This window comes from Fundulus heteroclitus, chromosome 12 (assembly GCF_011125445.2).
Source record: "Fundulus heteroclitus isolate FHET01 chromosome 12, MU-UCD_Fhet_4.1, whole genome shotgun sequence".
NCBI lineage: Eukaryota > Metazoa > Chordata > Actinopteri > Cyprinodontiformes > Fundulidae > Fundulus > Fundulus heteroclitus.
Window position 1 is genome coordinate 36,586,062 of NC_046372.1, and position 27,721 is coordinate 36,613,782.

At 41.7% G+C, this 27,721-nt stretch overlaps 1 protein-coding gene across 2 annotated transcripts; it reads right to left on the minus strand.

Moving 5' to 3' along the window:
* Positions 1-651: 651 nt before the first annotated feature.
* On the minus strand, positions 652-27,495 carry ncs1b (neuronal calcium sensor 1b). Of its 2 annotated transcripts, none has more exons than XM_012866302.3 (9): positions 27,260-27,495; positions 25,079-25,207; positions 23,822-23,964; positions 17,169-17,193; positions 8,674-8,812; positions 5,743-5,821; positions 4,266-4,354; positions 4,108-4,185; positions 652-3,025 (listed from the first exon to the last, which is right to left on the minus strand). In XM_012866302.3, exons 3-9 carry the CDS (start codon positions 23,883-23,885, stop codon positions 2,927-2,929), a joined length of 573 nt encoding a protein of 190 aa, XP_012721756.1. In that variant the 5' UTR covers positions 23,886-23,964; positions 25,079-25,207; positions 27,260-27,495; the 3' UTR covers positions 652-2,926. The 2 variants fall into 2 exon arrangements, with proteins under 2 accessions (XP_012721756.1, XP_012721754.1); XM_012866300.3 differs by having other exon boundaries at positions 25,086-25,207; positions 27,260-27,494.
* Positions 27,496-27,721: the final 226 nt, after the last annotated feature.

The following is a 27,721-nucleotide window of genomic DNA, read 5'->3' on the forward strand; positions in this document are numbered from 1 at the left end:
GCCTCTCTAAATTCTCCTTAGGTGTGAGTGTGTGCGTGAATGGTTGTTTGTCTCTGTGTTGCCTGGCGACCTGTCCAGGGTGTACCCCGCCTCTCGCCCAGTGAACGCTGGAGATAGGCACCAGCAACCCCCGTGACCCCATGAAGGATTAAGAAGGTCATAAAATGGATGGATGGATGAACTAAATTAGAAACCATTATCAGTGACAGGCTAGCCTATCTGATGATCACATTATCTATGCCATCGAGTTAAAAGTTTAGGAACCTGACCTAAGAGCATTAGTTTACTATAATTTGTACTGTAGCGGTTGAACTACGGTAGATCACATTTTTACTATATTATGCTAAAAAAGACTTTAGTTTAGTACAGAATAAGAGGCTTAGAACTAAATACTGTACCACCATGTTTGTCCTCAGCCAGCTGCAACGTACAGCCATATTATATTACCGTGTTCACAGTTCGCACAGCACATGGTGACATCCTCTCCCTACTTACCGGGTAATACAAATGAGCAATAGAATAATTAACTGTTACCCAAAGTGTGCTTGCTGCCCCTCTCCTACCACCGGCTGCTGCGCCCCGGTCAGTAACCCTTGTCGCCCGTGTCAAGAACCGCTGCTACATGTGGAATATATAAATGGAAACAGTATGTGGTACTTGAACCAGTCTGTTTTTGAAGCACAAGGCTGGGGGTTTATTTTCATTGCTTGTGTTTTACTGCAATTTTTTAAGTATCACATGCTACACATACAAAATAAGTGAAGGATGGACTGAAACTGACAGAACAGTCAAAAATCTGGACATTTTCTCCCTTCTGGTATCTCATGCATCTGTCTTTGATAAGAAGAAAACAAAAAGTGACTCGGCGGGGCCGAGAGAAACTCAGAAGCCGACAGGTCTCATTAATTCATCCATCAACGCCACATGCCGAGGTTTTATGTACTTCATTGTTCATTACACGGCCATACAGCGCAGGCTTACACTACAGAGGAGGATGGCATGTAAGATTCTGTGGTGCAGAGCAAAAACAGGCACTGAAGCTCAACATGACACTTTTCATTAATATGTGACGCTGCACAGTGGCAAACTGACCCCACAGCACATCCCATTTTTGCTTTGATGCAATCTGTGCAAACTTGAGTGATATTCTCCAAATAGGAATATAATCAGGGTCATTTGAAATTCTACAAACAAACGTTACGCTACAAAGCAGCCCCGCAAGTTTATCCCAAATACTGCTATACAAAAAAAAATTAAACACTGTTTTCTAGCCATTCAAAACTAAAATACAGAAATATAAATATTAGCCACTTAAATGCATTTTATTCTGTGCTCTTACACTGTGTAACAGATAAATGACAATTATAATCTAGTAAATTATAACTTGCATAAGGCAAATAACTATTAGTGAAGCTGATAAAACATGGTCTAAAATAAAAAATATTCCAAATAAATCATTTAAATATGAACAAAAAAAAGAGGAATCATCACATGCTCTGGCCTCCCACATGACAAATACCATGTAGACACTTGCAGCTACAACACTCGCAAAAGCTTTACGACCAAAGCTGAAGTCTTGTTTGCGCCTCTCGCTGACCCGGGCTTTGTGCTGCCAAGGGTGGAGTGCAGCGCTCTCAGAAAGCAACGCTCGGCCTCAGTTCTGATGTAAAGCTGCGGGAATGCTCTCTGTTGCTGAGGCCGTGTCATTCAGGATGTAGTTGTGCAACGGGGTCAACAGTATACGCTCATGCTAACGGGGGGGAAATTAAAACACAACAGGGTGCACAGGCGGCAAACGCAATAAAAATAAATAAATAAAATAAAAAAAATCATCCATAGAAAACTCTGTGCTACTTAAACATTCCTCTGCTCTCAGGAAAACTAACCCTCCGAACGGGAGGGAAGGAACGTTCCAACAATGGTAAGGAGAAATACAGTGCAATACGTTTCAACACCTTTTGATTAAAAAATAAAAATAAAAAAATCATTCTATATTTATGAGGAAAGTCTCATAAATGCAGCAAAGCAGAAAATAAATTACCATTATATTTACATTGTAATATACACTATACGGCTTTGTAGCTTTAAGTTAGTGTTCATAACACATTATTCCAGAGTGAGATCTGAAGTCTCTCTGTGTGGTGATGAAGCAGCGGCGGCAGGGTCCTTCTGAGCTGCTCTGATGATCTGACGAGGAGAACGCAAGCATCGATGGGGGGGGGTCTGTTCCTTGGATTGTCCAACACTTTTTTCCCAGAGACGTTCGAACACTGTCCGCACCACCGGTGTGCTACACAGCTGCTGCAGCGCTGGCCGATGAATAGGGCTGGGTGAGCAAGTGAGCATTCTCCATTACATCAGAGGAAAATGCTGTTTGCTATCCTTATCGTCCTCCTTGTTAGGGATCAGGACGGGAAGGCCCGGCTCTGGCGTGCAAACAGCAGGGGGGGGGCGCTGAAATGGACCCATCTAAAAAAGTTGCGAGACGAACTGAAGAGGAGTGTCAATATACCTGGATGTGTTTGGTGCTAGCTAGATAACAACCAAACAGAGCATTTACACAGAATGCATATGTCTTCACAAGCTTGCTTCACAGTTGACAAAACACCGAGCAGGATGTCAGCCACAATTGGCAGCAGCCAGTGCATTACATTAGGCAGTGAGATGTGACGCTGTTTCCATCTTCATTCGGTACTGCAACAATGTTGCGCTGCCAGTAAACAAGTGGGCCATTTGAATAATTCATGGGAGCAAACTGAGAGCAGACAGTGGCTTCCACCCCTCTTCCTCGGTTTTCTTTTTTTCCACGCTCGGCTCTGGCGGACTAGGAATCCTACTGCATTAACAGAGATTTAACGTATGACCTGGGATCGGAGAGGAGCTCAGGAGCGGTCCAGCTCATTCTTCCTCCGCTCACCATACAGTCCTACACGAGTCCATCATAGAGTGACAGCGCCTGAACAATAGAAGGGTCTGCCTTTGAACCTTCCTGAAACTCCTGCAGAGTCAGCTTCCCGTCTGCATTCTGCAACAGGAAACACAGGGAGACTGAAGCATTGAAATCATCACCGTAAACTTATCAGCCAAAAAAGCTATTTGCCTACAATACCCGACAAAAGTATTCATACCCCTTAAACGTTTTCAAACTGTGTGGACAGACAGTCTATGGTTAGGGAACAGACTTGTGGAGAGTACCACTAGTTCCTTTCCTGTTAGTACCTGTCCCACTTGAGCTGTGGATCTAAGCAGCTCCTCCAGAGTTACCATGGGCCTCTTGGCTGCTTCTTGATAACTGTGTCTTGGTAGATTTCCATTTTTGGATGAAGGCTTGAACAGCGGTATATTATTTTAAAACCTAACCCTTGCTTTCAGCTTCTCCACAACTAAATATCTGATCTGCCAGCCGTGCTCCGTTGTCTTGACAATGCTGCTTGTTTATTTACTCTTAACAAACCCTTTAGGCCTTCACAGAACAGCTATATTTGTGCTGAGACAAAGATTTTACGTAGGAGGCTGAATCGCTACTTTGTGCTGATTTATTCGGAAAATCCCAATGAAATATAAAATCTATTGAACTTGTCATCTTGTGTAAATTATTGTAAAGTGCTAAAATGACACCAGATTAAGGGGTTGTTCATCCTTTTGCAGGCACTGCATTGCTCCTGTTGCATGCTGATAAACTGACTTTAGGTGCAGTGAACCTTGCTGGTAGCCACCCTCCTCTCAGAAACTGCTAAGAGCTACGCAGGTAGTCCTGTTGGCTGATGCCGGCAGCAGTGAGCCGCATCTCAGCTTTCACTGCGGCTGAGAGATTCCTAGCACTGAGAGCGTGGGCACTGAGGGCTAGCGCTGGAGGTGACAATAAATGATGTTTATAGACTGCAGGCAGTGTTAGTGATACCGTGTTGGGTACCACTAACAGCTCCAAGCTTAACCGCGCCTGTATCGAAGCTCCGAGGGTAGCAACAAAGGCAGACTCAGCCCAATTAATGCTAAACTACTAATTATTACTGCACTTGTATGTGTGTCAAGTAACGTTTAATGCTTAAATGAAGGAGGTCATATAAAGGGCCACGTCATCATCAAGTGTAAGAACTCCATACTAACCTTGTCCATCATTGCAAAAATGCGGTCCACTCTCTTTTCTGGAGTGTTTTCTTCCTCCGGCAGCTCCACCGTATTTCCCTAAGAGAGACATTATACAATTATGCTTCAGCGCCGTCTTACAAATCAGGAGCAGAAAAGAGACGCGGCTTCGGACTTACCACCATCTGATATATAGCGTCTACAATGTTTAGCATTTCATCCCGAGTTATGTAGCCATCGTTGTCGAGATCATACAGTTTAAAGGCCCCTGTACAGAGAAAATTAATGAATTAAATAATATTAAAGCCTGAAAAAATATTTTCTACATTTTGTCACAACTGAATCACAATACTTGATTGACTGTTTTTAAATTTTAGTAGTAGTAGTGGATAATTGTGGGGTGCAAGCAAAAAAAAAAACTTGTTGACAAGTAAAATTCTGAATGGTTGCATCATTCATTCATATTCAACCCCCTTTGCTCTGACAGCCCTAAATCAGTATTTACAGTAATTACTGTATTGCAATGATGAGAAAAGTGAAAATAAAAAGTATTTAAAGGTTCATCCCCTTCATCAGAATCTTGTTGGGAATACATGCATCGCTGCATACAATCAGTGCCAAGCAGACACAGAACCTGCTCTAAAACTAAAACATTTATCAAATAAGCTACTTTAGTACATTAGTTACTGGAAATGCTGTGACTGTACTGCAAAAATCCACACAACAATTGCATTAAATTGTATTTTTAGACTTGACGTTGTTACTTCATGCTATTATGGAACCAACAGTGAAAAATTTGCGATAGAAAATATTTCAAACATGCTGTCAGTTTTGAGGGACTGCAAACATCGGCAATTAGTTTATTGTTTTCATGACAAAATAAAAGCTAAATTCAGGGTTATCGGGAGAAAAAAAACTGCTAGTAGGTACAAAAGACCCGAGACTAGGCACTGGTTGACATTTTTGAAGGAAAATGAAACATATGGCCAGAGCAACAGTAGAATGGTTTAGTTAAAGCATATTCATGTATAAGAATGGCCGGAACAAAGTTCAGACCTACTTTGGAGTCCCATCAGAATCCAATAAGACTTTAAATTGCTCTTCACAGATGTTATCCATCCAATTTGACTGACCTTTAGTTACTTTGCCTCTAGAAGGCTGCTTGTGATGAATTTTGAAAGCTGGTTTTACAAAGTACGGACTCAGAGGGCAGAATGTAAATGCATCCCACACAGCTTTCGGATTTAAACTTGTAAAATAATTTAAAGACCATATATATATATAACTTTTCCTTTCACTTCCCAAATATGCACCATTTAGTGCTGCTTTTTCATACAGCACAATCTTGTTTTAGGTTTTAATGTGAAAAATTTCAGTGGGTAAGAATATGCTGGCTAAATGTTGTCTTTCAAGTCAGAATAGGCGCAATTTTTAAATCACATGTTAAACAGGTATAATGAATTTGATTAGTGTGTTTTTCTTCTCAAGATGTTTTAGTTCTTTGAAAGGATCAAAAACCCAGGCTGAAGGATACTGTTTCTAATATTTCACATTTGGTCTTCTTTTGAATCCACCTGTCCTCTTTAAAACGTGAAGCTCAATTAAAGCTAAATCATGTCATTTTGATGTATAATATGGAGAAGAGTGTCTTCTTACATCTAAGCTTTTCGTCCAGAGTCCCCCTGGAGGTCACTGACAGGGCCTGGATGAACTCGGAGAACTCGATGCGTCCGTCCTAGCGAGCGACAAAAGTGACGGGAACAGAATCAGATTGCAATCAGCTCTAAACAAGATAACCATCCTACCTACCACACTTTGGATAACTGTGCTTAATTCAACTTTGTTTCAGTTCTCTCATGGTGTCCTTCCTGCATCGTGCTGAAAACTGGGCCAGACGGTTGCTCCAAGTGAGCTGCTATTTTTCGCCCCGCACCTGGCTCTCTCCTGAGGCTGAGATATGTCACCTCTGGTCGTTAGTGAGATGGATGCTACTGGTTCATTTTCTAAGACTCCAGACTAACAAACACAATCAGCGAGTTTTGATGTCCAGGGCATTACAAATGTTCCCAACATCCCTCATCTTGATGAATGTGGAACGAATGTGGAAGAAATCTTTGTTCAACAAGGGAGAAACTACTCCACGCTGATTGGCATCTTGCAGCTTTTATATCGGTTTTAAATCAGCCATCTTTATTTGTTCCTGCAAGTTTACACATTCCGATGAAATTTGTCATCTGCGTTTAACTCATCCCTCGGGGGCCAGTGGGCTGCCACCGTGTGGCGCCCGGGGAGTAAGGGTCTTCTACGGGACCCAGACAGGAGAGTCTGTGGGATTGCAACTGAGGCACTTGCAGCTTTCACAGGAAATAAAAAAAAGAAATTCCCACACACACCCAAATGAAAAGCAACACATACAAAGGCGCTTTAAACAGTGCAGCTTTCAGGATTTAGCCTAATTTATCCTCTGGTTAGAAATACCAAATGTATGACAACGGTTTTTCCACATTCCTTCACATCAGCCGTCTACCTGTAACCCCCTCTGGTTCTGCTCTTCCTTAGGATGAACAGCCAGCTGCTCTCGATGCCCTTTGAGATCAGCTGATTTTATCTCTAGCAGACATCTGCCTAGTAGCTAAGTCATGCACTGTGGATGACATAAGCCATAAAACCTGAGATCAATGCATTCTCTGACTACGGGGTGCCTAACGCTAATGGGGGGGGTCAAAGATAACCGGCTGACTTGGTGGGGTTAGTGTGATCTCTCCAGCACAAAGCCCCTTATCTGACAGTCGATAAATCTCCAGGGGGCACATCGGCTCCCCAGGAGCTGCTCGCTTATTGTTGCTCTGCCTAAACATAATTTGAATAATTATTTGCAGCTGTCACAATAAAATATAAAATATAACAATAACAGTGTGGCTTTGTTCAATAAATATGACATAAGCTGTTGCACTAAATTATTCCCTGAATAAACGGCTTCAGTCACTTATTCACCTCGTTCACTCGTGCCTCTAATAACTGTCAGGTTTGTTTTATGTAGTGTGGATTCAGGCAATGTATTAAAATTCGTAAACCATAAAAGTCATTTTTAGTTCCAAACACATTTAACCACTATTTTTAATCACTTCTTTGTCTTTGAAAAGCATTGAACCACACTGAACCTTCAGTAGGTTCTGCTCCTGCTGAGCAGATGCCAAAAGACTTCTTTGGTGATGACTATAAAATAGCTGAAGTAGACATAAAATAAGTATTAAACTGGCAGACAATCAAGCCAGAAGATGGCACTAGAACCATTTACATTATTTGAGACAGGTTGCTTTAACGCCATGGCAGATGGATGACATGGATGACTTGCATAACACAAAAATGTTAAGTCTCTGGTTATTAGGCTTCCATACAAGCTCAGATAAACATGGAGAAAGAAGGCTAGTCAGTTGCAGGAAAAAAAAACAAAAAAACAAAGAGTATAAAGTTTAAATAGTTTGTTGACTTTGTAAATAAGCAGGATAAGCGCATACCTCACCCATCATATGGAAATATTAAAGATTCAGCAAAAGCAAAAAAAAAAAAAAAAAAATGCAAAGCAGAAATTAAAGGACCAGTGTGCGTAAACAGTTCAAAAAGGGTGTTCACTACAGCTGTCTTACAGCCCAGAGCTGAAAACAGCGATGATACCGAATGCTGCAAACGAGAGAGATCGAGAACACAGACACCCCACCTGGACACAAGCCTAGTCACTGGTAATCCAGTCATGTATGGAAAATGATAAAAGTATTTCACATTTTTCCAGGCTCTATGAGACTGCTAAGGAACTCTGAATAAACAAAGATTGGTGGTCATTTTTATTAATTATATAAGACAACTGAAATAATACCACTGGATGTTTTAGGCCACAATCATTTTGAGGTTAAATCTATTTGTAATGGTCTTGCAAAATTCCCTTGGTTATATTTGTGTTTGGATTTTGTTACTTTTGGATTATGTCCTCAGTTATGTATCCATCGAGTTTCACATTTTGATTATATTATTTCCTTGTTTCTGTTTCTGCCTCGTCATCTTTCCTCCTTCACTTTTATTGCATGCACCTGTTAGTCTTAATTATTGATTGATTGCCTTCACCTGCCCTCCTGCTTTCCTCTCCCTGATTGTCAGAGCCTCCATTGTCATACCCTCTGTTTGCCGCCTGCTACCTGTCTGTATTGCTCCTAGTTACCCCAGTAAGCTACTATTTTCATTTATTAACTCATTCTTCACCTCATCGTGCGGCTTCCTGGCTTGTGTCTGCATTCTGGTCCAACGACCAAAACAAACATGACAAAATTTTGTCAAAGAAGTCTACTCCCTTTAAATACTGCTGACAGTCAGCCTTTAGTTGAAATCAGTGTGAATGTTTGCCACGCTGCACTAAAACAAGCCCTAGATTTTTAAACAAAAGCTAAAATAAGGTTCCAGGGAGAACAGTATACTTAAATTTAATATCACAAATGCCCATTTATTCACTTTAACCTACAGCAGGCCAGAGAAAATGAGCTATAGCCCCCGTAACCACACAAGTGACTTCAAATCCGCACAACATGGAGTACATACCTTGTTTTCATCGAAGACATTAAAGACGAATGAAGCGAACTTGGTGGGGTCTCCAAAAGGAAAAAACTGCTTGTATATCTTCTGAAAGCCCAGAGCATCCAGCTGCCCGCTGGGACAATCCTTGATGAAGCCTTTGTACCTGAAAAACAAAATCAAGGTCGAAACGTTTCGAAAAGTATCAAGACATCTGTCCTGCAATTAGATAACCAAGATGAACCTGGACAGGGGACTGACGTCACCTCATCGCCGTGACGGCGAGCGTCACTGATTCAGCTTGAAAGAATGTGCCAGATCAAAAAGGTGAAGTGCAAAGCTATTTGTCTCACTCATAGATAAGATAATCACTCTAATCCAATAGCGAGCCTGAGGTGGTTAATGCTAATCAAATTCCTTTCTGCTCATCTTTGATAATATGTGGAGCTGATAGATACGTCGGAGAGCTTCCTATTGCTCCTGGAAATGACATATCTGTAGAGCGACTTAACATCTCTATTAGCCTAAAAATAGAAGCATCTCACAAGCAATTTGAAGCGCAGTCACTCAGAGGTAGGCTGTTTCCGGGAGAGCTTTTGTAGCGGAAAAACAGTGATTGCAGAACCTAACAGCTCAAGGAACCAAATAGAGAGTGATAGTTTCTAGAAAAACAAATGTTAGATGAGCACCAGACGGGGGAAATCGAGGAGGATTGCCCCTCTAGGTTGTATAAAACATTGCAAAACTGATCAAGTGCACACAGGAGAGCGCTGCATGCGCATCTCTGATTCAGTTAAAGCCTCTCAAAAATAAGGCCAGGCTATAATTAAGGCATGGAAGAGCTTTGAAGAAAACGGAAGGCCAGCACACAGCTTCTCCGTGCACACGCTCGTTCCTTGCTCTTCTGGCACGCTTTGCTTTTAATCTGCCTGGGAGATAACACAACCAGCTTCATATAAGTCAAAGGGATGGGAAGCTGCTTTGAGAAGCAGTTGGGGTAAGAATGAAAAAAGTCTAGCAAGAAGAGAAGCGAGATGACAGCAGAACAATGTAATTCTCCCATTTGCATTATCTCGTGATATGCAGTGAAATGAATGCCCGGCTCACTATAATGCAGAGCATAACCTCATTGGTGTTCAAAGTGCAGGAGACATAATGCGTGGCATAATCCCAACCCAACCCTCTTCATGTCAATCCTTTAGTCAGTTTTCAGCTTTGACTACAGAAAATCTAATCCTGCAACGAATATTAAACTTTGATTGGCACATTATTATGGCCAATTTATACTTTATACTTTATATTGGCAGTACAAAATGCCTTCTTTGGGCTTCCTTACCCCTTAAACATTTTCTCCTTTTGTCACGTTACAACCACAGGCATTTGACACTGTGGGTCACAATCTCCTATTTAAAAACTCTCTTCTTTTTTTGCCAATTACTTTATTTCTTGAGGTCCCAAAAGGTGTACCTCAAGGCTCAGTCTTAGGACCCATCTTGTTCTCGATCTACATTACTGATCTGTGAGCAAACTTGTCAAATGCCTCCTACCATTTTAGTCCAGATGATTCTGTAATTTACTGTTCACTCCATCGTGCAGGCATGTGGATTTCTTTCTTTTTTTTTTTTGCATGTGCTTCAGTCAGTTGCCTACAAACATTGACTGCGGTGAATCACTGCGCTCTGAGATTTATCACTGATTTATCACATTCATCACTACTGTGAAGTGCTAGCATGCCTTTCTTGAATCTGAGGCGATATACACACTGGATGACTGTTTTTCAAGACTTTTATTGGCTTGGTTCCTATACACTTATGCACTTTTCCTTAGAGAACTGAAAGCCGTTATGCCTTATGATGAAATTACATTTTGAGTTTCTCTGTCCCTCATGTTCAAACTCAGACGGGAAAGAAAGCTTTCAGTTTCTCTGCCCTCTCTGCTTGGAATGCCCTCCAATCTGAACTGAAATGGTCCGAACTGGTTTCACTGAAAGCCTTCCCCTCTAGCTTAAGAAACCAACAACAGAAAGCCTTCACACAGTTTCAAATTCTATATTGTTACTGTAACAATAACTCCTGCACTTTGTCAATTTGCTGACAGTTTCTAGTTTTAATTTTCGCTTTTGTTATTGTTGTCTAAGTTGTCCACTGTGTGTGCTGCTGCCTTTCTTGGCCAGGTCACCCTTGTGAAAGAGGTCTTGATCTAAATTGGTCTTTCACCTGGTTAAATAAAGGTTTAATAAAAAAAAAAAAAAACTATATGTTGGCTCTTGATAATAGTTTGGAAGGTAAACCTCTACCTCCACCTCAGGTCTTGTGCAGTCTCTTAACAGATCATCTTCCAGGATTGCCCTGTATTTCTCTTAATGCATCATACCATCAACTCTGGTAAGTTTCCATGTCCCTGCCGGAGAAAGGCGTCCCACAGCCTGATGCTGCCACCACCATGACTCCTCATAGCTTTCTTTCAAGAAGAGCTTTCTTCTTTTCAGTCTTTCATGAAATCTTAATCTGTGATATGCACAATTAAAGGGACTTGGTAGGGTTTTAGTTGTACCGTACTCTTTCCATATTCAGTTGACAAATTGGTTTGTGCTCTGTGAGATTTTAAAACGTTTGGAAATAATTTTTATAAACCATCCCTGCTTTAAACTTCTCCACAACATAACTCCTATCACGTTTCTTTATCCTTATGATGCTGTTGTGTGCTAATGTTTTTAACAAACCTCTGGGGCGTTTACAGCACAATTGAATTTATACTGAACTACGCACAGGTGGACTCTTTATAAATCTTTCTGCAGGCAGTTGGTTGCGCTGCATCTTTAGGGGTATCAGAGTATAGGGGGCTTGACCATTTTTATTTTCTTTCCACATCATAAATAAGCACTACATACAGTACTTTGTGTTGGTCTATGACATACCTAAATAAAGCAGGAAGAAATATGTAAAAGGTCAAGGAGTAGAAATAGTCTTGCACGGCAAAAAGAAAAAAAAGAAAATCACAGCTGCTATTACAGAGCAAAAAAAAAACTGTAAATGTAAATAAAGATTAAAATGTATTTAACTTATTTTGTGATTATTATTAGCAAATTTATAACTGGTGACCCAAAACACAGACTATTTATTTGGTTATTAGTAAGACACTTTTATGAGTGCAAAACATGTGTTTGTATAATTAATTTGAGTATTAATTGCAAAAAATGGCTCCTGTATGTTTCATTGTTGTTACCAAATGCCATAAAAATTAGATCCAAATATGGATATGAGATTAAACAGCTCAAAGCAACTACATCTGACAAAACAAAGGCTTTTAAGAAGTGAACTTCTTCTTTTCTAAATGGCTTTCACTTATCACAAGTCATAATTCTTCGCTTCTGAAAACAGATCTTGTGTGGCCTTACAATCGATTTCCAAGCTCTGAAAAAAATGCTACTACTATAAATAATGATAAAATTAATAATATATATATATATATTTTTAAGTTCGTTTTATTTGTTTTCCTCTTAGCAGAAAGTCAGAATATTCTAATAAACATACTAAGCAACAGGCAGCATGCAGGGCATAAACTTTAGTTACATTTACAGTAAGGCTGGAGCTCATAGTTTAACCTGGCTACAAGAAAACTGACTTGTGCTCCAGACCTTTTAAAATCCCTGAATTAGTTTGCATTCTGATCCATAGATGGCACAACTGTATAAGGTGAATAAGGTTGTGTGCAAAGTAACTCAACCACAGTCAGACAACAACTCCATGACAGCTGTGAAAGAAACGCTGCTGAATCTAAACTTGAACACTGATATGTGTAATGAAGAAATGAAATAAAAAGTAGTATCCCTACCCGGTAATGTGTTTTGTGCCCTCTTGTGGACTAATATACAAAAAGCAGGTAACCAGTTGGTTTAAACCTTTTTTTTCGTTTTATAAGAAGTTGCTGTTTTTGATCAGACAAAGGGGTTCACGTGTAAAAATTAAATGAAATGCAGGAATGAAAACATCCTCCTGGAGAACCTTTTATCATATAAAACAGTTACATTTCGGTGCTTTCTCAGCAGGTGCCACTCTATTTTTAGACATAACATTTTTATTTCTAATGGGCTACAACTAAAAGGAGTACTAAATCTCTCAGGTACTCCTTTATTTGCCTCGAGAGTGCCAGAAGCATGGCTTACTTTCAACATCTTAAGAGCACCTTAATGACTAAGCTTAAATGTGTAAATGTACAGTGAGTGAGGAAAAAAAATCTTAACTGCTCTTGCATGACAGTAAGATTTGCAAAAAAAAATAGGATCAAACTAATGCTGCAGAACCAGAAAAGTGTATGGACTAATTAATGAAAAACCCAAATTTGTCTCCTATGGCTCATAAACGGTCTTCACATTATCCACAGCCACTGCCGAATTTAGAATTAAACTTGTTTTTATTTAACCAAGTAGTTAGTTTCTGATAGGAAATGAGGCCAGCAACTCCCAAAAGATGATGAATAAATAAAATTTTGAAAAAAATATGTATACTTGCTCTTTACCTTTTAACCAGAAATTGGATTTTGTATTTATGCCCTTTCCAACAACCAGTTGAAAAGCTTTTATTGGCATAGCTGAACAGTCTTATAATTGCTGAACAGTCTTTAGCACATTCTGTAGCACTGCACTTTTAAGAGACGTTTAAAACAGAAAGGCCATCTGAACCAAGGAAACATAAAGAGCCTTGCAAAGATATATGATTATTTTTCCATGTTGTCAAATTACGACCACAAAGTTCACTCGGGTTTAATGGAAATTTATAGATAGACCAACACAGAGCAGCTCATAACCATACAGAGAAAGAAAAATGATATACAGCATTCAAAATTGTTTACAAATAAAATCCTGAAAAGCCCCCTTTCCTCTGCTACTGCTAGATAAATTGCAGTCCCCTTCATAAGTCACCTTAGTGACTTAATTTAATCATTTAATCTTAGTATAAACCCAGCTGCTCTCTGTTTCTGGCTGGAGAAGTTTGTTAGAGAACATCTACTAACCAGCATCATGAAGACCAAGACACGCAGAAGACAGGGAGAAAGTGGTGGTGAAGTTCATAGCTGACTTATCCGCTTAGATTAAAATCTCTATCATCTATCATCTATCACCTGAAAATGGAAATATGGCACAACCTCAAACGGAGCAGAGCAGAAAGGCCTATATTAACTCTGGAGGACCTGCTCAGAGGTGCTGGGCAGATGGATGGAGGTAAATAGAGGGTAATCTTGGAAGAAAACCTGTTGGAGCCTGCAAAGACCTGACATTGGTGTGGCTGTATTCACCTGTAATACAGCATGCAACCAGAAAGCCACAATGAAATGCTTTAGAACTTTGGTTTGGTCTCAGTCTAAGTTCAGATCCAAATCTGCAGGAAAATCTGCAGCAACGCTTGAAATTAGATCGTCACAAACACTCTCCATTCGACCTGGCAGAGCTTCAATTATTGCAAAGATGAAGGAGCACAAACGTCTGTTTCTAAATGTGCAGAACTGCAGCTGCAAACTATTCCCTCAACACTGATTAAATATTACTATTGTATTTAACTGAAGGAATAAAAACGTCTCTTTGTTACAAAGCGTCCAGTTTTACTGTTAGAAATTGGGAAAAGCCTTGAAAACCTTTGCAAAGCACCATCTATTTAGTGCATATAACTGCATTTCATCTTATGATTATAGTTAAATATTTGACATTTTCATTAAATAAAACAGCTTTCATTGCAGTTAACGTGATTTGCTTGAGAAGTCAAAGAGTTCCTGCTGACATGTCGGGGTTTTCCCTACACTTCGTTTCACAGTTGGAGCAGGTGAACGCACACTCCGGTGAGTAAGAAGCGCACCAGGAAGTCAACGGGTTTTCACTCTCAGCTATTTACCAGCTTCAGGTTCTGTTTTTTTTTTTTTTTTGCCAGGAACGCATCATGTTCAACGGATCTTTGTCGTGACACTAGTGCTGGGACCCACACACACACACACACAGTCAGACTGTACTTGATGTAGTGTGATGCTGCAATGTCTAGGAACATAACAGTTTGGACGCACTGTATCAGACCCTGCTGGTGATCTGACAGCTATAAAGTATTTATTATTGGCACCGGCAACCTCTCCTTGGCATCTACCACGGTGGCTTGCTAAAGAGCTGTGCAGGATGTTTCCTTTGCTCCTGCTTCGCTGGCAGACACATCACTGAGCCATGGGATTTTATTATTGATTTCAGGTAGGCCGCAGGCATACTAATGATGTTCCCTTAGAGGAGAATTAAAGAGGGAGCAAACTTAACGCACGACGCAGGCATTTATCTAACCTTGCTAATTCTTCTCTGTCTGTGCCTGTGCTCTAATTACACGCCATCTGGCATTTCCCCTGGTAAAATTCCCTCTCATCCCTCACACTTGGCCGTGTTGATTGCTGCTGATCTTAGAGCGAGGACTCGTGTAAAAATCCCTGTGAAAGACACTGAGGGTGATGGCGAGCTAGCAGGCTGCGCAGCCGGCAGGGTGGAGGTTTCAGAGGGAGCTGGGGGGGGGGGGGGGGGGGGAAGAGGGGGGGTTATTCCACCCAATTGCACTCGAGCAGCACGACAGAGAGGCCAGCTCGAAGACTCTGGAACTTCCAGAAGCGATATCTATCGCTTTGCTGCTGCAGCGTGGCTGGGAAGTGGCCTGGCTCCTTTCCTCCGCGCTGCTCCTAATAGGGGGGGGGGGGGGGCATGGAGAGCAACTACCTCTGAGTCCGAGCTCCTTTCATGCATGCTGAATTTGATCGTGTAACGCGAAACCGGGGCAGGAGAACTGAAGTGTGAAGCTGGAAGAGTGATGACTTCCAGACAGTGGTCTCTTCTCTGATGTCCGCTGTTCTTTGTTTTAGCACAAGTGGACAACAAAGAGAAGTGATGACTATACCCAAACTTGATTCTTGTCTGTAATGAAGCTGCACTTTCTCATGCGTGTGGCATCATTTTAACATGAATAGCCCAGTTTTTCCAAATCAACAGACACTAAGGATACAAAAGCAAAGATATCTCAACTGCATGATGTTGGTAGAGGTCACACTGACTAATAGCTACAACAACTAACCGGAAGGATTACTAATCTGCAGCGTTGTGGAGGCTCTGTGCCTGTATTACAGTGCTTTGCAATAATATTCTTAAACTTTCCCATGTTTTGTCCTATAAAATCCCCAAAGTTTAATGTATTTTACAAGACAAAAACAACACATTATTGAGAAGTGTAAGGAAAAGGATAAACTAAAATCTGAAATTTGTGGCGAGCATCTGCATTCAACCTCCTCCAATTGGAAAAAAAATCCAGCACATCCAGGTCTCTCAGCGCACTAATCAATCCGCTATACCGAATATCTAAAGAGTGACAGAGTTTACAAGAAGAGCATTGAGCAGAGAAGAAGCAACGACTCTGGAGAAGCTGAAGAAATCCATAAGTCAGGTGGTAGAATCTGTCCGCAGGATAACTATTACCCATGCAATCGATAAATCTGGCCTTTATGGAAGAGTGAGAAGAAGATGATGTCAAAGAAAGACAAAACATTTAAGCATTGGGATTTGCTACAAGCTCTTTGGAGGAAATGGAAAACATGCAGAAGCGGGCGCTCTGCTTGGAAAAGACCAAAACCCAGCTCTCTGGCCAACAAGCAAAATGCTGCGTGGTGGAAAAAAAATAACACTTTTCATCCCACTAAACACACCATCCCCGCCGTGAAACAGAGATACAGTAGCAACATCATGCTGTGGGGATGTTTTCTTCAGCGGGGACAGAGACTGGTCAGAGTCAACGGGAGAATGAACAGGGCTAAATACAGGGCAACAGTGGGGGAGGAAAAAAAACCAGCAAAACACTGGAGACTTCGGTGGAGGTTCATCTTCCTAAACAAGGACGTTACATTTTTTGGGATGAACCAATACCAGACATACCTCAGCTGGAAATGCAGTTAAAGGTGGTTCTTCAAGGAATTTAAGGGGCTGAGTGCAAATGCATACAACCCTTTTAATATTTTTCTGAAAATCTCTAAAGCACATGTATGATCTTCCACAGCCTTATGCACCACTTTGTGTTAGTCTATTACACTTTATAACTACATTTTGTGGTTGTAACGTGGTAAAATGTAAAGATTTGCAGGGTGTGAATACTTTTCCAAAACTCTGCATTCATGAAAACCTCCAAAGAAGCAACCCCCCCCGCTCCAAACATTCCTGTCTTATCAGACATCCCTTTTGCGTGTAGAGGGAAAAGGTTAGGGAGGAACGCATCATGGAAATTTTTGTATCTGTATTATCAGCCTTCAAAGTCATTTAGCCACAGTGACGCTTCAAAGTTGTTCTATTTTCAGAACTTATCCGTCCTTGGGGGAAGTGTGAGGGAGATGGCTTTAAATCGACTGCTAAAAACACTTTTCATAGACTGAGAAAACCAACTCCTGGACAGAAAGCGCCAACATGGCGGGGCTCCCCTCAAACGCCTGATGTAGGGTTCAATAAACAAGGAAATGTACACACTTACCACTGCTGTACTTCTTTCTCTGTGACTGCAAGAGAAGAAAAGAGTGACGTTAGAAAGAAGCTCCGTCCCAGAAAAACTTAGCCGAGCAGTTCATCATCTTGGCCTAAACCTTTCCAACACATCTCCTTTAAGCAAAACGCCCATCGGCACAGGCGCAAATTATAGGAAAGTAGCAGCCCTAAAAAGACTTAGCCATCCACAGGTAGAGATGCTGGAAAAATAAAACCCCAGCAGTCACCAAAACGACAAAGGTGTCCGAGAGGGCGTGAAGGTCAGCCCACAGGTTTAGGAGAAAAATATGCAGCAGCAGCAGCAGCAGCAGGGTGTGTTTTTATGCCCACACAGGCAGCACAGTCTGCTGGGATCCGACCGACGGCTCCCACGTGGCTTCCCCTTGACTTGTTACTTTCTCTGAACTAACCGAAGCAATTTTCAGCTCTCTGGTCCCAGGGATCTCCTAATGAAGATGAGGGCTGAAAATCAATAACTTTAGTTTAACCGAGCCGCCCTGTGAGACTTTCTTCTGAAGCCCTGCTGCTACCGAGCTGGCCCAGCATGTTAGTTAAACGCTAATATCATCTAATGTAATGTTTAACCCAAAAAGAACAAACTAACCTCATTGTCGTGGTTCCTGTGTCAGTGTGCGACATAGAACAGAAAGCAACAGCAGATTTACTCTAACCCACCGTAGAACACTTGTAAATAAGTGATATTAAAGAAGCCGACAGCGTTAGATTGAACAACACCTGAGGAAGGAAAAACCTTCGCTGTGAAACCTGCACATCATTTCCCAGAAAAGAGCAGAATCACATAGACGCTACGTCATAAAGAGGCAGCTTTTCCTCACATTTATCTCCATCTCAGCTTGTTCTGCTCAGCTTTTAGCCAAGAAGTCCAACATGTGACCTCTTCCAGGAAATGAAATGTCAGGTCAAGCTTATAACTGAGAGGTTGGTCAAGCTACTATTTAACTGGCCTTTAAAGTCAGTGCAGCGGAAACTGGGACAATTTACCATGACTACTACTAGCACAAAAAAAAAAAAAAAAAAAGTTAAAAGTGATGGGAAATAGAAATGGGCCCATTTTAAAACCACCAAAATCTTCCACCATGGTCCTGCCCGACCTGTTGCTGTGCACTGCCAGTCTGCTGGCTGAAAGAAGGCAACAAAACAAATAGGGTAGTTTGTTTTGTAGTAACTATCATTCTGTTCATTATTATCTGGAGAGAAAGATATTGTGATTAGAATTTCGTTTTTTTTCTTTTGCCACAACCATAAACTCCAGTATGTTTCATAATCCTGAAACCTGAGGGATGTTGGGAGTCGGAGGGGATACATTTACTGATTGAACTGTGTTCTTTTTTAATTCAGTGCTGACTCCCTCATCAATAAATATCCTTACGTTTTACTGAATGCAATTATTGTGTGCTGTTTGGCAGTACAATTTCACTATTTAAAGCAACTTCTTTGCTGAAGCAGCGTTATTAATCGCAGGTCTGTATTTGTGTCGGCCTCTCCGCGACCCTGTGTGGATACGCGTGTACAGAAAATGGACGGATGGACAGATATCAGTTTTTGTGAGGCTGTAGTGAACTTATTAAAACTATTCAGGACCACTTTTACTATTACTGCAACAAATATTGTGATAAAATTGGAATGCCATCTCAACCATTCTAACCCAATCTTTTAAGGGCACCACTAATTCAGACAACAGCTGGCTAACTACTAGTGCCGTGTCTGCTGAGCAGCCGACTGCAGGCTGCCCACTTGGGAAGATAACCCAGATAACCAACCAGTCGTTTCTACTTCTGCTATTCTAAAAAGCAGACGGGCAAAAGGGGATAACATTTCACTCAAAAAGCATTTGATTGCTAAATTTCACAAGTGTTTCCTCTATATTTTCCTCTTAAATCTACACTTTAACGGTCACTTTATTAGGGACAGCTTGCAAGAATCAGGTTGGACCTCCCTTTGCATTCGGAACTGCCCTAATTCTTCATGGCATAGATTTAACAAGGTGTTGGACGTTCCTAAGGGATTTTAGTGTAATAGATTCTCGCAGCTGCTGGCGATTTGTTGGCGCACATCCTTAATGCCAGTCTTCCGTTGGGCCACATCCCCAAGGTGTACTGAGGTCTGGTGGCTGCAGAGGCCAGTGGACAACAGGGCAATGTTCGTCGTGTGCGTGGAAACCAGTTTGAGTTGATTTGAGCGTGACATGGTGCTTTGTGCGAATGGTTCGCCGTGGTCGTAAAATTGATGGACATGATCAGCAACGATGCCCAGGCAGGTAGGTTGGGATGTTCAAACTGTGTACCAAAGGGACCAGAATGTGCCAAGATAATATGGCCCAAACCACCATCACCAGCCAGCAGGATGGCTCCATCCTTTCACGTCTTTTCTGTCCAACTCTGACACTACCAGTTGAATGTTGCTGGTAAAAATCAAGACTCGTCTAACCAGGCAAAGTGTTTCCAATCTGTTAATGTTGAGTTGGTGGTGAAACGTTGTGAACTGTAGTCTTAGTTTCCTATTCTTAGCTAACAGGTTTCCAGTAAGTTGACTTCCCCTCATCTAGAGCCTAAATGCACAGAGTTTCTGCTGAGGGACAGCCTGATTGAATATTTGTGTTAACAAGCGATTGAATGCCCATCAATTCATTGTCTATACCCATGCATCTGTGGCCAGGGGGCCTTGGCAGACGCCTATCTCCATTGGAAGTTGGTCAGAGGCAAGGTGCGCCGCATAGGATTGACAGGCCAACACATAATTCTTCTGGCTGCAGCCTACTCTGTATAACTAGAACCAGAACTAAACACAGAAGCAGCATTCAGTTCCTATGCTCCACTTATCTAGAACAAACTTCCAGAAAACTGTAAAAGTGCGGAAAGCCTGAGTTACTTTAAATCAAGATTAAAAACACATTTGTTTAGAATTGCCTTTAACTGCTCTAGTTAAACTGTTCTACTGAAACATCATTAGTTCAACTTTTTTAGTCCATCTGTTTTTAATGTTCTATTTTGTTTCTACATTTTATTCCTACTTGCTTTTATTCTGTTTTATTTTCCTATATTTTATTCATGTAAAGCACTTAGCATTGTCTCTGTACTGAATTGTGCTATATAAATACATTTGCCTTGCCTTGCCTAAGACAAACATCCACGGACTCACAAACTCACACCTACAAACATCTTGCAGATCACATAAACTACACTTAATTAAACATTTTTGGCTTCAAGAGAAAACAGGAGCACCCAGAGAAATCCTGCGGGGGAAGAACAGGCAGAATGCACAGAGAAAGCCCCACAGGCCAGGATTTGAACCCAGGACCTTCTTGCTGCAAGGCAACAGCAAGAACAATTCCTCGGTTCCCCTGTTCAGCCATGGATTGAACCTTTCTAAAGGTAAGTTTATGTATCAAAAAAACAATTAAATGTTATCAGTAATATTATTTCAACAGTAATAATCTGCCAAGATATTTTTCATCAGAAGGAAAAATAATCTCTTCTGATTTAACTAAAGGTATTTAGAGCATGTTATACATTTTTGTTTTGAAATTTTGTGTAAATATCATGAATTTTTATGCCAAATTCTGATACTCTGGGAAACTCATGCCGGCTCATGCCTAACGTGCAACGACCCAATCATGCAGTGGCAGGCAGGTTTAAGGTCCGCTCGGCCTGTTGGGTCCTGCAGAGTCTGCTAGAACACAGTCTGCTTGTGACTCTGTCAGTGCGAGCGCTTTTATCTCTTTGAGGACTTACTCAACTACCGTGACATTACATGGCTCTGCCCTACATCCCGCAGAGGCTGCTGCTCTGTCCATGTGGTGCCGGGATGGCTATTAAGGCAAAAACTAAAAAAATAAAAACATTTCTGTGTGGAATTAAGCTCTTTAAAAGGAGCAGGTGAGACCCAGAGTGTTTAGTGGTAACAGGAAAAACACTGGCTTTTAGAAATAATCTCCACAGCTTAATGGTGCCTTTGGCTGGAACGTGAAAATAATTGAACTAAAAAAGCTTCGTAAATAATGCATGAACTCACAACAAAACGGAGGAAAGACACGTAGCGTCCATAGATTCTTTTAAAATAAACACGCCTTTCTTTTTTTCCCCAGGCTGTCTGTTAAAACACGGGGAATTGTTTGCTGGGAAAGCGTGCAGCCTCCTATACCGCTCAACTGAAAAGAGACCTTAGCACAGAGAAATTTAAGTCCCCAATCTGTCAAGAAGTAAGAGAAAGCCCTGAGTAAAATGGTAAATGAGGCTCCTCGTGGGAGGGCAGGAGAGAGATGCAATAGGATGAAAGGAGGCAGAAATGGCAGAGTCTGAATTCAGGCAATGGAACGGAGGAGGGAAAGCTCGGTGCCCCCCCACTCAGCAGCGATGCTAACCAGATAAGAGCGATGCTAACCAGATAAGATCCTAATTACACTATTCCATTCCCCACTCAAGGAGGGCAATTAGGGGGGGAAAGCGAAAGAGAGAGGCAGGGTGAAAGGGTACGAAAGAAAGGGAACGACAACGGGCGCAGAGGGCCAGTGAGCAGTCCAGCCCAGCGTGATGCCCAATCTTCCTGCACAGCAATTTCCTGCGACAACAGCCCTCCTTTGCTTCTAGCTGCGGAGACGCCATCCACACAAATAACACTGTCATTAAGCAGCAAATGGAAGTCAACTCCCACCCACACCTGCACGCCGTAGCTACTGCTCAAACACTAATAATCCCGGGCTCCTAAAAATAACGCAAGCAATTCAAATATAGTCTTCAAAGCAAAACGCTCCTGGTTGTCAATATGATTTTTTTTTTTTTCTGCTCAGGTTTGTTTTAAAAACCGTTAAAAGAAAAATAGATATCAACAAGTTGGCAGGGCGTCAGAAGCAATACCTATTTTTAGTCTTCTTTTATTCCTTTATGCGAGCTCGCTGTCTAAGTCAAGCTCTACAATCTAAGACTGAGGCTTGAGAAGAATTTGCACATAAAAAAATAACATTTTCAGTGATTCCAATTAAAACCACAGGATCCATGAAGAGTATTTGAAATGCACCGAGAAATCGGCAGATTCTGGCATCAGCCGACTGTCTGCCTGACCAGCCTTGATCTGTGATCAGACCGTCGGACCCTAAAGAAAAATCCAAGGTTTCTGACAGTCAGTGAACGCACCATATCTAGGCACAAACCTGAACAAAAAGGCTCATCTGTTGTTAATGAGTGACGAATACTCAGCGAGCTATATTCGGTATCAGTAACTCTCCGGGGACCACAAGGTGTTAGGAAGCTAGTTAAAACAAATCAGTATTTTTCTAGCACAACATGTAAAATGGTCACTGCATTTCCAGTGCTTGCAGCGCTGCAATGGACGGCAATGGATGCAATTTTTGCTTGGATGCTATTATATTTCAACTGTTTGCCTATTAGGAGGGACTCTTAAAGGTAATCTTAGTGTGAACAATATAATAATGGAATATAAGTAAAAGATACAGGAAAATGTGGGTTAATTGTAACCAATTTTGGTCATCGTAATACTTAGCAGCTATATTGCTGTTACATGATTTTCTCATTTTGTGCAGCCCTGCTGGATTAGAAAAAACGTTGAAGCATTTTGGAAATCTCACGGTTAAAAGTGGGGGCTCACTCACTTTACAGAGAACACACACTTAGTAATCCTAGCACGGTTAATGCACATTAAATATGCTGAAATCTAACAAAAGTCACTACTGAAAGCACAAAATGTGAACTATATCATAACTCTGTGTTTATGCTGAAGTATTAATGACGACGTCTCATAAATAACTGATGATGGATCTCGAAAGAGAGGCTACTTTGTAGTAACAAGGAGTAAATAATTCAACAATTTAACACAGCCTAACAACATATGAGATCCTAATTAAGCTGGACACCCTTGTAACTTAATTTGAGTGGATGCTGCATAAATACAATGGAAGATTTGGTGCTATAAAAGTAAATTTTTGTTTCAAAACAAACTTGAAGAACACATTAAAATAAGTAGTTGCAATAAACTTTAGCTTAATAACGATACTTTCTCCACTAGCACTATATTAACGCATAAATCACGTTGAGAAAGTGACAGCTTGGAGCTTGGTACATTTTTGATCAGAAAGCACAATAAAGCATTTTGTTCTTATTTACAGTTCTTAATAGGCAGCGGGAGTGTGTTAAAAATCATTTACAAAACCAGTGATTAGAAACTGGCCCTACTAATTGCCGTTCAGTGCATCACTGTAAAACACCAGAACCATGTGCATTTCTCTATAGTTCAGAGCCTCGACATTTTCACACGCCCCCATTGTGATTTGAAGCAGCGGAACAGAACTTTCTTCTCCACTCGTGACAAATTACAATTTGCAACAAAACAACTTAGGCGTCAATCAAAGCTGACATTTAGATGCGGCTCCGGTTGGTCAATAAGAGCCAACAAGCGTCGAGTCCCAGCATGCACGGCTGGTCACGGCACAGCCTGGGTGGCGCACAGTGGGTGGGGGAATATCGTTAGAAAGCTGCAGCATTAAAATCGATGGGATTTCTTTTCTGTGACGCATTTCCACTCATTCCTTTTAATCTTTCTAGAGTTCAGAGAACTTCCTTCAGGCTTTTTGAAGTAAAAAAAAAAAAAAAAAGAGCTTGGGGTACTCACAGTAGGTTTTCCTTGTCAACTCCTCCACCACTTCAGGCTTGAGCTTGCTGTTTGATTTGCCCATGATCTCCGGCTCTCTTCCACACCTCCAAATTCACCTTGGCACGAGGCACCTGTTACTACCTCCTCTCCTGCGCACTCGTCTGCCAACAACATACAACAAAACGTGGGCCGGTTTAGGTGCAATGACACCGATAGAGGGGGAATGAAAAAAAAAATAAAAAGGAAACACGATTTTGTTTGGGTTTGCCTCGACCTGTTAAAAAAAATTAAATATCAAGAAAAAAAAAAAAAAAAAGAAGAAGAAGAAAAAAAAAAAGAAGGAGAAACTCCCATTCAAGCTACATTAGCGTATCCTTCACTCTGGCTGCTGTCATGATCCGCTCAGTCATCATCCGCGGCGTATCAGACAGACGCATCAAACCCCAAGGGGGGGTGGCTGAGTGGTGGTGGTGTGGGGGGTTCTGGGAAGCAGGCAGGTTGTTGAGTCTATAAGAGCGCCACCGAGTCCCCGCTCGTCTGCCTCATTTCTTCACAGCGTTCCGTGGGCGAAGAGTGCCGCTCGGATGCGTTGCTACCTCCGTCCTTGGATACAAGAGTCACTCAAAGGCTGGGTTAAGCACGCTCACTCCCTCACAGTCGTTCACTGTTCTTCTCACTCCACCCACCCCTCCTTTCCCACCACTATCTCTATTGCTCGGGGTAAGTTACTGTAGAACAGAATCCTCCCTCTTGACGGCCGAGATAAGGAGGTGTGGAAACTAAAGCACAATGAACAGAGCTTTCCTTTGGCCGCGACCCTCTCTGCACTTTGCACTCTCTCAGCGCTTTCGCTCTAGTCCTCGAAGTTCAAGCACGCGTACGCGCAGCTTAATTAGAAGGTTTTATCATTTTTAGAGCACCAAAAAGATGCCAGGTCTCCTTTTTAGTCCTATACTTTCAGAAGCCAGCTCGGCATCTGGCGCTGCTCTTAAAATAAGCACACAAGCCGTCTACAAAGTTTACAGGCAGATTTGTAGAGTGACAGTTTTCTTTTTTTTTCCTTTTTCTTTTCTCCTCCGTTCTGACTCATCGTTCTTCCTCCATCCCGGCCCCGCGTCAGAATAGCACGGTGATTTCCTCCTCCGTCACGGCCGCCAAGAGATAGGGATAATGGAATTTCTTTGTATGGCGGGCCCTGGCGTTGTCATGTCTGACGACAGCGTCAATCTGAGGCACAGAGCACACGGCATAACCACAAAGAGAGAGCGTACGCACTGGGCACCTTCAATGCAAGCATCTGCTTCCTGTGGCCACAGCCGGCGAAGTCCTTGTGAGGGATGCGACGCTGGTAATCACCATCTTTGGTTTGCTCGGCTCCTCAGATCCGCGGTTTTACTTAAGACTCTATGAAGATAAACAGAGAGCAGTTAGAATTGGTATGACAGGCATGCGTGCTGTTTCCATGCAAATGGAGGGGGGGGGGGTTTGTTGTCACTTAACGCCGCACGTTGACTGGGAAAGCGGCTATCTTTGTCCATATGTTAACTTGCTGACTGCAGCCGACAGACATTTCTATATAACAGACAAAAATACTCATACTTCTTTAACTTTTTTTTTACATTTTGTCGTGTAAAAACCACAAACCTCAATGTATTAAACTGAGGTTTTATGTACTAGGGCATCATAAACCAGTGCTTGTTAAGTGGAAAGAAAATTATACATAAGGAAGTCCTGTGAGCGGCTACCATAGCAAACATGTTGAACACGTCCAGTCAGATGAGAGTAGGAGCTTTGATGAATGTTTGGTCTACTTGCAAGTTGTGTGTGACGGATAGGGCCAGGCGATGATTCAGTAGCGATACACATATATATATATATATATATATATATATATATATATATATATATATATATATATATATATATATATATATATATATATATATATAGAGAGAGAGAGAGAGAGAGAGAGAGAGAGAGAGAAAGAGAGAGAAAGAGATAGATAGATAGATAGATAGATAGATAGATAGATAGATAGATAGATAGATAGATAGATAGATAGATAGATGGATGTGTGGTGCAATACACAATGAAAAGGGCCAATAAAATGTGCAACAGAATATTTTTCCTTTCTTTTGCATTCTAGCCTATCATATAGGTTAATACTACAGTCGTTACATCCTCCCAACCAATCACAAACGCAGACCCAGCAACCTTCACTAAGCTCCGCCCCCTTCAAAGAGTTCAGCCAGCAAGTGCTGTTTTTTCTTTTTTTTTTTTAAACTTGCGGTTTGAGTAAAAAAGTGGGTGGAATAAACGGTTTAGTTTGAATTACGTGTTTGTATGTTCTTTATCTAAACATAGATCATTAAGCAACAGCTTAAAATGGTCAGGGCTGCACTCAAAATAGATGTTTTGAAGTTTTTTGCTAATTATCGATATCGATCAATATGATTTCTATTTTATCGCCATACTTTTTGTCTGTAACGTCCAGGCCCAGTGACGGATATCCCTGCATAGCACTCTTCATACAAGAATGTTGGCAGCATCATGTTTGTGGGGATTATTTTTATTAAAATAGTAATGGTAATAATAATATTTGAGATTAGGTTAGAGGTTCACTTACCAGCAGGACAACAACCCTGAACATACAGATATCAGAGGTATAACGGAATATTATTCAGCAAGACATCAAAATGATACATAATCCAGACCTAAACTGAACTGAGTATGTGTGGCAAGAGCTGAAAACTGCTGGCCACAAACATGCTCTACCCAGTCTGAGACATTTTAACCAGGAATGGGTGAAAATACAGTCTCTAGATGTGCATGTGCTGGTAGAGACATCACCCCAGGCTGGCAAAGGATTTTAATGCTGGGTATCAGAGTAAAAGGGGACTGATTAGAAACACGCCACACTTTTCAGATTTTAATCGAGAAAAAAAAGTAATGATGTTTCCAGCTCTTACAGTGAAGAGTGTTAGCTCATCATATTAACCAGACAGACACATAAAAGATGTCAAAACAAGACGAGACGAGACGTTCAAAGTGCACATACTTTTTTTTGTTTTGTTTTTTACAACGCACTGCAAGTACGTCCGAATAACTTTTTTTTTTTTTTTAAGCAAAAGTTAAGAAGTGCACAAGAAACAGAAAAGGTAAAAACCTCGACGCTGAAGTTGCGTTTTCAGCAGCTTGTTTAGGCGAAAGGCGCTTTGTTGTTTCGGGGTTTGTTCTCCGGGTCGCGGCAACAGCAGGTGGGATGTTGCCTTCAACACCATGGCAACGCGGTTTATGGCCACGGCACCGCGGCGACAATGCGGGAAGCTCCTGCTAATCATTGTGTACTCGCCACGTTTGGTACCCCGTGTAGCTAGCGGACCGGGAAGGACGCGGAACACGCGCGCTGCAATGAATAAAAAGCATTTCCCCCCAAGTAAAAGTGAGAGGCTTTACCCGAGGCGAGCTGCCCCTCCAGACAACGTGTCCCGCTCCGCTGAGGTCAGCCGCCGCCGCCGCTGCCGCTGCCGCTGCTGCCCGGAAAGCCGTCCGCGCTGCTCTGATGCCGCTGTCCTGTCAGGGAGTGACGTTGCTGCTGCCGCCGCGGCGCTGCTGGCCCCGACCGGCTCGGCTCAGACACGGAGACACTGACGTCGCGGTACCGACGGGTCATCACACACACTGACTCTTTGTGTGCCCAGAGAGCCTTCACACGTGTCATTCCGGACCCTGTGTAGGGTTTACCTTTTAAAGTTATACCACACTCCTCAGTTTGACCATGAAGTTACCCAAAGAAGCCTTAGCTTGGATGAAAATATCTCTCCTTTTTAGTAGTTGACCACTATGTGTTGGACATGGTCGGATGCAGGGGGCCATGTCTGCGTGATTCCCGTTGGTTACATCAAATATTTGTCGTAA